The sequence below is a fragment of the Amphiura filiformis genome, chromosome 15 (assembly GCF_039555335.1).
Source record: "Amphiura filiformis chromosome 15, Afil_fr2py, whole genome shotgun sequence".
In the NCBI taxonomy this organism is placed as follows: Eukaryota; Metazoa; Echinodermata; class Ophiuroidea; order Amphilepidida; family Amphiuridae; genus Amphiura; species Amphiura filiformis.
The window spans coordinates 58044196-58057248 of NC_092642.1; the positions used below are offsets into that span (position 1 = coordinate 58044196).

General features: G+C 35.8%; 1 protein-coding gene across 1 annotated transcript in view; it reads left to right on the forward strand.

The window, feature by feature from the left end:
* The window catches only part of LOC140171881 (endosomal/lysosomal proton channel TMEM175-like), a 75288-nt gene that overhangs the window by 47147 nt on the left and 15088 nt on the right, over positions 1 to 13053 (forward strand). The window contains exons 7-11 of the mRNA XM_072195223.1: positions 3815 to 3883; positions 4850 to 4942; positions 10166 to 10244; positions 10527 to 10613; positions 11652 to 11706. Of these exons, the coding sequence (XP_072051324.1) occupies positions 3815 to 3883; positions 4850 to 4942; positions 10166 to 10244; positions 10527 to 10613; positions 11652 to 11706 (383 nt within the window). The remainder of the gene's footprint in view (positions 1 to 3814; positions 3884 to 4849; positions 4943 to 10165; positions 10245 to 10526; positions 10614 to 11651; positions 11707 to 13053) is intronic.

A 13053-nucleotide genomic window follows, 5' to 3' on the forward strand; every position in this document is an offset into this window, starting at 1 on the left:
ACAGTAAAGGATAGAACACACTCAACATATGCTGGATACATATACTTGTTGATTTCCAAATCCTGGTCCAGCCAAGCTGACAACATGGGAAGATGACTGTGAGATTAACCACCGCAGCCATGAAGGTATTATTATTATGCAATACCTATGTTCCATATTTGGTACCCTCTAGGCATAGACTGCACTGTCTGCACATCAGCTTAAGCACTAAAACAGTTTAACTTCAACTTGCTTGCCTGTTAGCACAGATTGGACCAGTTGCTAGGATTTACAAGTTGTCCACCAGCATTTAAACTTACTCACTTATTTTTGAATGGATGTTTTAGATAATATTTTACCTAATTATTCCCTTATTATATCTAGACTTCTGACAAGTTATATAGCCAGGTTCAAATGACTCGTGACCTATTTTGTTTTTAATGAGTGTTATGGCGAACCAAATGGTTTTTGCATAGACAGCGTTGTAAAGCTGATTCATGAAACGGATTATCACCAACAATATGAGATTATTGCGATTAACATACTATAAAGATGTGTTTAAGATCTTATGTTAAAGGAGGACCTCTTACTCAATTATTGTTACATGCAAGCTAAATTTATTTGAAGAACCAGGGAGCGGAAACAATCGCTTGATTATCTGCAATGAAAAAGCAAAAATAAATGACCAGTAGAAAGGAGACGGAAGATAAATAGCCCCAGTCCATGCAGTCCAAAGGTGGATGGCTGTTTAATATGCACAAAGTAATGGGCACTGACTTCAGTATGAACAAGCCCACTTTAGTTTAGTGTTTCTCCGCGAAATACGCGTTTAAACTAGACCTTATTACATTCAAATATTTTATTTGGCTCAAAGTAATAAAAAAAGTTCCCTGATTTCTCACCTTTACTTTACAGAATTTTATCGGTATTACCGTGACACTTTATATAAGTCTGCTATATAAGTCACGTATAATTTATCAATTTGTCACCCAATTTCCTATATCACAATATACATAGCCCATTATCTGAATCTGTATCAAAAATATTACATAAATACCGGATTCCGGAGATGACATATGGCCATCCTCTTGATCTAGGTGACTTGCATAATCATTTGAAGAGTAATATATTACCCATACAGTTTTGGAGTTTTGAACAGGTCCCAGAAAAAAATGTAGAAGAATTTGTTTTATGGTGAGACTTGGTCTCTAATATCACGACCACTGTGTATCATGACTAAATACCTGAGACTGGGCCCCTAATATCACGACCACTGTGTATAATGACTAAATACCTGAGACTGGGCCCCTAATATCACGACCACTGTGTATCATGACTAAATACCTGAGACTGGGCCCCTAATATCACGACCACTGTGTATCATGACTAAATACCTGAGACTGGGCCCCTAATATCACGACCACTGCTGTATATTATGACTAAATACCTGAGACTGGACCCCTAATATCACGACCACTGTGTATCATGACTAAATACCGCAACTCTATTGGTGTTTCATGACAAAGATCCTCAGCTTGACAAAAAAATAAAAAACAAAAAAGTCAAATGCAAATAATGTTTGGATTGTACATGATGTATATTATAACCACATCCATACCCTCATAAAAACGTTAGTGCAACCAATGCTTTCAGTCTTCCTTGTTATAATAAAATCACTTCATTTGTGGCAACCTGTATGTTTGTATTTTAATATACAGTAAACCAAATAGTTAAGATACCAGTTATGTTCACTCCCTGTATATCCTAAACAAAAGACAGATATATCATAATTGGAATCAGCAGCCAATAGAGGGTATTCATTACTACGTCATTGGTGTGATTGCTCATGCATACAATTCCTCCACATAGGCTGTTTAGCTTATTCATGAAAGTGGCCTCTTGACATGATATAACAGTAACCTTTATGTCATTAGTGAGGCCCACTTACAATGTTCAACACAAAGTGAACAATGCTATAACTTGGAGGACAAACAAACGAATACCGCCAAATTCGACTGACGTGTGTACAACGTGGGAAGCTATGGGGAAATTGAAGACTCGCTCTCTGATCATGCATGTGTTTATGGTTCGGTTAGCGGTTACTTAGCAACTCTCGTTCCGCTTGGGTTTATTGCATACACTCTATAGCTGCATCTTTTAGCTCGAATTTATGACCTCATTTGTTGAAATTGTTCAAGAAATAAAGACACGGCGATCCAAAAACCCAAAGAAGATGCAAATTCAAAAGTTGAAGTTTGCTTTATTGCACGCCCTATTGATTTGTACAAAAAGCGTTCGCGAACAAGAGAACTGGCGCCGTGTGTCCATTGATACTAGCGTCGTGCTTTGATTGATTAGAACACAAAAACTTTGATTTCGTTTCTTCATTAGGTTTTAGATCACTGTTTCTCTAATTCTCAACCAATTTCAACAAATAAGGTCTTAAATCAGAGCTAAAGAGTACATCTATTGGCTGCGTGTTTTAATTTTGACATACATATTTGTCTTTATTTAGGATATACAGGGGTGAACACAACTAGTACCTTAATTCTTTGGCTTACTGTATAATAACCGAATAAAACCAAACTAGACGGATACCTTGTTCACATAATAGTCAATACGGTGATTATAAAATAATAGCATGCTTATTATCCTCTGTTACCATTTTTAATTTGATATATCCATATAAGTTACCAAAGAGCATCCTGTGATGGCCCTATGGGGCTACCAATGACACCGGTATTAGTTTTTGTTTTTAACTTGTTTTGTGATTTTAAATGATAAAGAAAACGTACCTTATTTTCGTATTAAACAAGATATTTCCTTTGCTGAATGTTGTTATTCGATGAAATAATAAAGAAAATGAGGTTTTATAAACAAGAGACGAAACAGAGCATTTTGTGTGTCGGGTTCTAATCAATTTGATCAAAACATTCATTACCACCAATCAATGGCCACTGCTCGGCCTGAATTAATTCTGTATTTTCTATAGTTGCATCACTACAATTTACTTTTTTTCCCTATATATATACATATTATAATTGTTAAATATTCTAATATAATTCACTTTGAAAAAGGCTGTAACAAATAGATTAAAACAATGTTGCTCTGTAAATAATTTGACCGTATTTTTACTATAGAATACGTGGTATAAGTTGCCAGCATCCTACCGTAAACGACGATTTGAACAAGTTTTCACCTAAATAGCATAATATATTGCCACAATCCTGTATAAAATACGGTAGAAAGCACGTATGTTTTACGGTCAAATACCTACCAACATTCTATAGTTAAATTTACAGTTGTTGCCGTACTATTCACTGTACATTATAATATCAACACCCGAAATAACATTTAAACACAATCTGTCAGGACAATACGACTATTTGAATGATTGGAAGATGCAACACTTAACACCCAAGCAAAATCAACAAAATCTAAAGGTACTAACATGCCTATTATCAGTGAAATAGTAATTCAATTTACGGTAAATAACCGTAAAGTTCACGGGAAAATGCCGTAGAATAATGGTAATATTTTACAGTCTGCTGTATTTTGCCATATAGTCAGATACGGTAGTTGATTGACTGTATTTCACTTACCTTATCAAAAAAAGGATCTTCCTCATAATTGTCTTTACATTATTTCTACCATGTGAAGTGACCAAAGCTACGGCAAAAAGAAGTAACATGTAAGATATATTCGTTTACTATAGGGCGCGTGGCAATGACAGCAGGAAACATGACTGACAAGAACTAGGTAGAATGAAGATTAGAAAATGTAAGTTGCTTTATAATATCTTGGTTATTAACTTGTGGACAATTTACTTTTACAGGGTACAATGATTTGTGTTGCGTATAGATCACGGAAGATGTTGGAGGAACAATCGAGAGGAGATCAAAGGGTAAGAAATATGCGATAAAACGATTGGTCTGTTTTTAGTTTACCACAATTCATTTAACATACTTATTTACTATCTGTAAATGTGGCAGAGTAAAATGCTTTCCCGTACCATATACTATGAAAACACTGAAACATATATGACAAAATGTCATGTGATATAAAAAAGAGAAAAGGCAAACGAGCAAAGCAGGCATGTTATGTTATTGTTATTATAGGCACTGACAGTGTACTTGATTTGTACTTCGATTTCGCTTTATCCCTTTTAATTCCATTCTGGAAACGAAATAGAGGTTACACTTTACTCATGTGTGACTCCCGTAGTATTCCTCATTCAAACCAATTCAATGCACGCCCTCGGAGTTACCTGATTTGGCGGGCTATTTTGAAAGAGTCATGGTTGCACAATGTACATGCAGGTACCTTTTTGAAAGTCCTAAACAAGGATTAATTAAATCTTGTCAACCAGAAAGTTTGCAGAAACTCTCTGTTAGATTCAACCACTGACGTCACGACCGAAACCTTCGGTCTTTAGCTGGGTGGAAAACCCAGGGTTGCCCAAGGTCAACCGACTAGGCAGTTGCCGCCCAGCTGAAGTCAAAAGGTTTTGGTCGTATCATCGGCGGTACCATCTGACGGTAATTTTATTCAGGTTAATATTTGCGACCACTGAAACACATTGGTGCTCGTCCTGAACAATTAGTAGAATTGGAATAACTTTTCTTTTTAAAGGCTCCCGCCTCATGAACATGGCTATCCAATACCCGGATCCAGTGAAATTGATCAAATTGTTGTTTTAAAGAACAGAGATCAATATTTTGAAGAACTTTTTTTTATTATTATTAGGCTTACTAATTGAATTAATTTGTTCTGGTTACCTTGTATGTAAACAAAAAGTCAATTTGATAACAGTTTGATCTTAGGAAATAATTCTGTATTTTTTTTTTTTCGTTTTGTTATATTTTTGCAGCGCTTGCGTCTAGCCGAATTGCTTCTGGCCTCAGCATTTCAGGGTACCTTTGCGGCGGCCTCGGCTGTGGTGTCACAATTCTACCTTCACATAGTAAGTTGTCGTATTTTGTCAGGGGGATAAAAAATTTGTACTATTTGTAAATTTTTCCAGTGTCTACAAATTTTCAGCACGATCCCTTACCAATTTGGTACAGATTACAATTGAAGATGCGAGGGAGGGGGTGGGGGCACGGTGGCCTAGCGGTCTGGCTTTGACTTCATAATAAGAGGGTTATGGGTTCGACACTCGGCGGCTATCGTGTTGTGCCGTTAGACAAGGCCCGTAACTCCTATTGTCTCTCTCCATCAAGGTGTATAAATGGGTACTGGCTTATGCTGGGAATGTAATTAGATTCGGTGTGCAGGACAGCGAGAGGAGTGCCCCTACAACAACTTTAATCATGGGGGGGAGGGCTGGCCCCAAGTCACTTCGAAAGAGCGATGAGAAATCTATAAAATAACCTGGAAATGCTGAATGAATCAAATGTCTGTCAAGCAGTTTTGGACAGCGTGGCCTTTTTAAAAAGATGTCCCAAAACGTCTCCATAGGATCGTACATGAAGAAAAATACAACTTTCCAATTACATTTTCAAACATGTCTAATTATTTGTCTTGTCCTATATGGATCACAAAGATATGCAAATTGACCTTGGATATTTTAGAGTTAGTGTAAGTGCACAAAATGTTACATTTTTTGGTGAATTGGTGGAGTATGTTTAATTTGTTTTCCCTATGTAACATGGGGACTTTTTAGGGTCATATTTGAGGATGACGGGCTTCAAATAAGCAGAAAATTTGAATTCACCATCCTGATATTAACTAAAAAGCTCAAAAATAGAGTGGTTACTAACTTTTACTTAATAATGCCCAACAGTACTAATGCACATCAACCCCCTATATTTTTCCGTTTGAACGAGTATTAAATGTAATATAGAACCACTTTCAGATATTCAATAGAGAGATTGCGATTTTCCAAACGTAGACGTAGGACGTACGTTTTTACGTACGTTAACACGTACGTTTTTACGTAGCTTTTTATTGCAGTGAGACCACATACTTTACCAACGCTCGTGTTGTGGCGCTATGTCCTATAGTCAGTCATCTGGTGATTTGTTTTGCATGAAATCAGCCCGGGGTAGTCGTTGGGGTCAGGGATCAATAAAGGGATCTTAATCCTCTCTACGTCATACATAAATTCGCCCAGTCTCATTTTCCTAATATTAAATTAAAAAAAATAGAATTTCAGTTCGGCACAGGTGGGCCTCGAACCCACGCCGCTGCTACATACAGAATACAGAAGTCCAGCGCACTAATCCACTGGACCACATGACAGTTCGGTAGCCATATTGAATTTTAAACATACAGGCTATAGGCAACTCCAACATTGATCGGGTATAGACCACTTGACATGTGACGTCATTGCCCCGGCAGTATGCGCGCGAATTATGGCAATTTCCATTGTTCTTTGCCCTGCAGTGTGCGTACGCATCGTAGTTTGCTCAGGGCGCGTGCATTTCAAATCGCCCACCATATTTCATATAGTACAAGAAAGCCATTGAACAGTGTAGCGGTTTGTTTGAGCATATCGACAGACAAGTCCCTCGCCTTTGTTGATAAACAATGATTTCATATTAGTATAATGACAGTACTCATCAGTTAATATCCACTTGGTGAATAGATGGGCATTATCAGCTATCAAAGAGATGTCTTATGCAGCTGCCAATCACGATAGAGGCTTGAAAACATTTTGTTATAAACCCAAAAGTGATATAAGGACAAAACTGTGCATGTTGGTACTTGATTGTTTGGATTCTTATATGTTGAAAATCCCTTGTAGTAGTATTTTTTATGTGTAGTGTATATTGTTTATAAATTATACAGCTTTTCAATTTTGGGCATTAATGCTCTGTTGCACTGTTTTCATCAACCTATTTTATGGTAGTGCATTTTTTATGTGTGTGAGCCGAAATGTCGTGGTAGATTGCAATCATGCTTTTGTTGAACTGCACTCCGCCATAACTACGGTGAAGGACACCGGTTCAGATCCTTTGTTTGGAGCCAATCGATAAAAGAATGCAGGGCCTCTATAAGTTAAGAAGTGACGTAATAATCGCAATAGATGAATACAATGCTTGAATAGATCGCCCAACCATGCTAACATAAGCAGATTGCACTAATCACCTGTGTATGTCTGCAAACATAGATTGAATACAATACAGCTCTTTTCAAAAATACTAATCTTATAGGTGCGAGTGAACCGTTGCCTTGCCAGAGGTCTATGCTTTGAATTTGTGTGTAAATAAATAAATAAATAAATAAATAAATAAATAAATAAATAAATAAATAAATAAATAAATAAATAAATAAATAAATAAATAACCGATCAGGAATTGTGCATATTTGAGCGTGTTCCTAATGTTCCTAAAATATCTGAGCCAAAATTTCCTTGCCCTCCCCACCCAACTTTCGACCTGCAAAAAATGCTTGCCCCTTCCCTTTTGACCTGTCAACCAATCTTTGCCCCCCCCCCATCCCCTATAATACTTCACCACCTCGGGGATACACAAAGTTATTGCACCACCCCTCAGCTGTACAAAAACACATGATATTTTGACTATAACATTAGTAGAGAAACACTCGTTCTCTACGTTTCCTTTACCTAGACTCGAGGTAAAATCAGCCTATTTCCACGTGGAACCATGGTGGAACGTACGTTTTAATGCTACGTTGAGTCCAAAATGTCAAATCGCAAGCTAAATTTTTATACGCAAAGTATCACACACATTTCAATAGACAATCTCTGCGTATGAATATTGCATTTAAATTTAGTCCATTTTTAACACATCGCTGTACCTTTATTATAATGATTTGTTACAAACAGAAAGGATCATAATAATAATTAGACTTTCCTTCGTATGTTCATTATCTTTGACTGTCTTTAAAATATTGTGAAATGGACAAATTTTGTGCATTTTCAACGATGTATCTACGTCGATTTCGCACGTGGAATATCTTCAAAAATAGCTAAATACGTGACCTCGCTTCGATACAGGAGAGTGGTTTTGAATAGATCAACGTACGTCCGATGTCTACGTTTGGAAATCGCAAGCTCTCTAATCTGTATCGAACCAAGTACTGAGTCCTACTTTAACTCTCTTCACGCGGGTGTCGACTGCAGACGACAAGTTTCAAAAACAATTTAGAAATTCAAAATTTCAGAAATGTAAATTTTCATGACCATATTTGGAATCAGCATGAAAATGCATTAAAATGAGTACAAACAAGCCTAGTATTGATTCAGTAGTTCTTAAGATAGCTCTTGATATTTTGAGAAAATATTTCAAAACTTGAACTTTTTCCATTGAGGCGCATGGCTAGCACGCAGAGCATTAAGGTGTATGCCACGAACTGAGCGTGTAAATTGACTTTGAGTGATACCTGTCACTTGATTTGGCATCAGTCTAGACACCAATCACATTTAATAGACATATTAGACACCAGTATATCACATTTCAGGTCACTATATTAAAAATAAATCGGCCAAAATTCCGTTTCTTTTATATCTTCATAATCAAAAATTATATTTTAATCAATCTAAAGAATAACTTGGCCGATGCTTGGCATAATCTTTTAAATGCAATTGTCACGCAAATTATATTTCGACTGCAGTTTTTAACGCGTAATGGGTAATTAGCCTAGATTTTTCGGGAAATGTCTGTAATATTTCCGATAATTATAGATCCATTCGTCAACTACTCGAAGAATATAAATTATATAAATGACCTTACTTTAGGCTATCATATCCCTTACAAAATATCATAATCACTTTAGGTAGATTAAAGAATTGTTAGCGTTGTAGGGGGCGATGGGCGATTTCAATCAAAAAAGAATAGAATGCCCAATAGAATGACACAATATCTTGTATGCAAAAAGAAAACCTCGCGGTCATTGGTCAACCGCTCATCACTTGCGACTGAACCGTAGATTCAACTTGATTCAGCTTTCAATTCCGTCTGTGTTCAATCTATTTGAGAATACAATGGACATTTCGGCCTAAAAATATATGCGGATATGAGTGGTCAAATGATGCATGGCCTAGAATTCAGGTCAGAGCTGGGGATATGGACAAATTAGGTCAGTTGGAAATTTATAGAAAACAATAGCATTCTGGTCATCGTCATACAAGATTAGACAATAATTGGTAACTTTCTTGTCTAGGATTATGTTTTATAATGCATGCATTCTTGGAACAAAGCTTCCAAAGGGGTTCATTATTTGTCCTCAAGAGAACCCTAAGGAACCATAAAGGGACCTTTGATCACTCTGAGGAACCTTTTTGGTTCTCTAAAGAGACTACATAACCTGCAATGGTTCTGTAATAAAGTATTCTTAAAATTCTAGGATTCTCCCAGGAGAATTCTCCTGGCAGGAGGATTCTCCCAGGAGAATTCTCCTGGCAGGAGGATTCTCCCAGGAGAATTCTCCCAGGAGGATTCTCCCAGAACCCTTTTGGAATCTTTTTTGAAGAGTGTATGGTTATCACAATTAATTATTCTAAAACCATGTAATCCACAATAGAATTTGAAATGGTTGTAAGAATACAGTTATTGGTGGGCATTCGACAGAAAACTCCAGCACACACAATTTATTTTTAAATGTTATAAAGGTGTTATAAACGTGTTTTGATTTTGGTCAAAACATTTTAAACATAAATGTCATGTTATATGATAAAGGGCATGAAGTATTTTTAAAACGTTTTATATTAAAAAAACAACACTATGCAGCAACATTTAAAGGAGTATTTCGTGATCCTAGCATCCTCTATTTATGTCATTTTTCATTAGATATCCACGCAAAAAACCTATTCCAAAAATTTCAGTTGATTCCGATTTTGCGTTCACGAGTTATGCATGATTATGTGTATTACACTGCTCCATAGACAATGCGTTGTAATTTCGTTCTGGTGCACCAGAACGAAATTCAAATTTCACGATATCTTTGCTAAACGAATTAATCTGCAAGAAATATTTTGTACATAAACAGTATGTAGCCAGAGGTTTCCAGTGATGTGTTTTTGAGAAAAGTGGGGGGATGAGGCTGTGGATCACGAAATGCCCTTTTAAAACGGTTTATCAAAATATTATTGCAAAATATTTGTTGACAAATATTTTCGCAAAATATTTTTGTCAACACTTGATAACATTATGTTACGATCTGTACCCTTTATACAGCCAGATATATATTTTCTGTAAACGTTTGTTTTGTTTGTTTTCAGGCTTGGGGTTTGGTTTTAGCAACATTAACATCGGATTGGTTGTCAGCAATTGTTATGGCCTTATACAGACAATGTTTCAGTAAGTACATATGCTATCAAACTTTCAATGTTTAATTAAAGAAACTATATAAAAACTTGTCCCTTAACATCCGGGATTTTCCCGATTTTATCTTTGTAAAGCGTCTTGTGGCTGGTTTTCCATTGGAAGGCCCTATAAACTGCGTTTATTATTATAATTAGTATTATCATTATTATTATTAGTGTTAATATTATCATTATCATCATTATTATTATTAGTATTATTGTTGTTGTTATTATTATTATTATTATAATTATTATTACTTTATGTTCTTATTATCAGGTCGAAGTCAAGAAAGACACCGAACATTCATAACATACCTTTTCCATAGATTGGTGTCAGAAAGGTTCAACAAAGCTAGAGTTGAAAGTAAGTATATTAAAAGAATAGCACTTTACTCTGCATGTGCAAATGCCTATTTTAGTCCCAAGTCCCCAACTAACACGAAAATGTTTTTGAAACGTTGTAAATATGTTACAAATATGTTTTGGTTTTGGTCAGAACATTTTTAATAACATTTAAATGTCTGGGTCATATGAAGATCATAAAAATATACAAACACGTCGGCAACATTTGACAATGTTGGAAATGTTGTCCTTGATGTAATTGTAATTTGCCAAAAAATCATAAAAATGTTTGTAAAAATATCAATACTTCGGTAACATTATGTTAGAATGTTTTGCAGTGCGTTTGCACCAATAGTTTTAGCGGATTCATTTGGGGAACTTTTTTTTATCAAAAACTGTAAAATAATGGTAGAAAACATGTAATTTCTGCATGTTACTCGGAGTCTGAAATTTGCAATTTGTTGGCTACATAGCCTGGTATTTTTCAGTGATTTTTTAAGCACTTTTTTTGAGATGCCATGCAAGAAAATAGTCCCTCTCCTTTTCCCCATGCACCAGCTCTAAACGTCTTCTAGATAGCGTTCTGATTTTGCTGAGCCTGGTCCACCATGTCCACTAAATTCTGTTGAATATCCTTATGTTGATTCATGATGTGGTAAATCCATAGTTTTTACACGAAATGAAGAGATTATTTCCAAACCGTGTTAAGTCCACAAACCCATGTTTCTGATTTACATGTGCAATAATGCAATGGGTTGTGATCTGCTATAAGTATTATAATTTCAGTTGCATGCACCATTACAAAGCAAACAGTGGATGGACGCACAGTAACAATACTGTGTGAGGCCTTTGTTTCCCAAATGAGAGCAATAGTCTGCATATTGTTATGCAGCATTGTTATGGTAAATAATGGCTTGTTGATGGTACAACTCATTGTTGCTAATGTCAAACTTGGAGGTAATTGTGATTGTATCACACAAGTAAATGAGTCTAAACTCAGTCTGAACAGAATAAAATATATTGCCGGAAAATGTTTTAAAATTTAATTTTTTTCTTGCAGATTTTACTGATGGTGTATTCACAATAGTCGCTACGATCTTGATCCTGGACATTACGTAAGTTACAAACATGTTGTCCGTTAAAAGATTGAAAATTAACACCATATACTACATAATCAAATTGAAGCATATACATTAGATTACATGTACATTCTAATTGAAACTTTATGCCCATTAAGATTGAAACCTTCTAGATTTAAATATCCCTTGAATATTGAGAAATAAATCTTTCATCTCATAGTTTGAGATTTTATTGGTTAAAAACATTCCGATGACAATAACCTGATACAGGGTGTCACTGAAAGAACGGTTATACCGACGCGTCGGAAACCTGAATTCTTGAATATTTTAATGCCTGATCAAAAAAGATCGAATACTTTATGCATTTGCACAGTAAAACGCTTTCATATAATTTTTTTGATTTTGAAAATTAACTGTTTCGTTCTTGAAATTAAGAATTTTATGAAAAAACCTCACTAGCAATCCACTATCGTTCCACCATAGAAGACTTTAGTAATATCATAATAATATAATTATGTGGTTTCAAAGGATTCAAATATCAATTTGATATGCATCTGGAGCAGGCTACCAAGCACTGTGGGTCTATTATATTGTTGCATACAATTTATGTTTGAATCCGTGGAATGGTATAAAAATTGCCATAATTTAAGAACGGAGGAGTCAACACAGGGTGCTAAAAGGGTTCTTCGCTTGTCCCGTATATGGAACCCTTTATAGTTCTCAAAGGAACCACTAAAGGTTCTTAAGGCACTCTGGAGAACCTCTGTAGATTCTCTGTGCACGCTATAGAACCTTTAAGGGGTCCCCAAAGGGTTCCTGGATTTCGTGGAACCTTTTTTGAGGGTTCAAGAGCTAGGGTTCCATATACGGCACAAAAAAGATTTTTTCTAAGAGTGAATGGTCAAAATATCAATAGTGTGTCATGTGTGTGTCTCTGTTTTATTCCTCAAGAACATCAACTCTTTAGTTCTATTTGATTGCAGTATTAAAATACCTAAAAAATCAAGTTCCCGAAGGTGTGTGCACCCTGTATAATTAGATACACGTATATAATATGATATGATGAAACTGTTCCCAAATCCAATATCTCAAGGGTTGAAAACCAGAAACAAAATTTGACAAAACAACTTTCTGAGATACCCATTTTGTCATGTTAAATGACTGTATCTTCTGTAGTGCCCTGTCGTTAGGGACCGTTCACAAACACTTGTAAGGGGGGCCTGATGCAAAAAAAAGGGGGGGCCTGAAAATGTTTGACCCTCCTAAGGGGGGGGCTGAAAAAAATGGCCACAAATTTTTCTGGGAAAATTGAGTTTATATGCTTTTCTATGGGGTTGACCGATAATTTTCACGTCAAAAAGGGGGGGGCCCTAATTTTCGAGG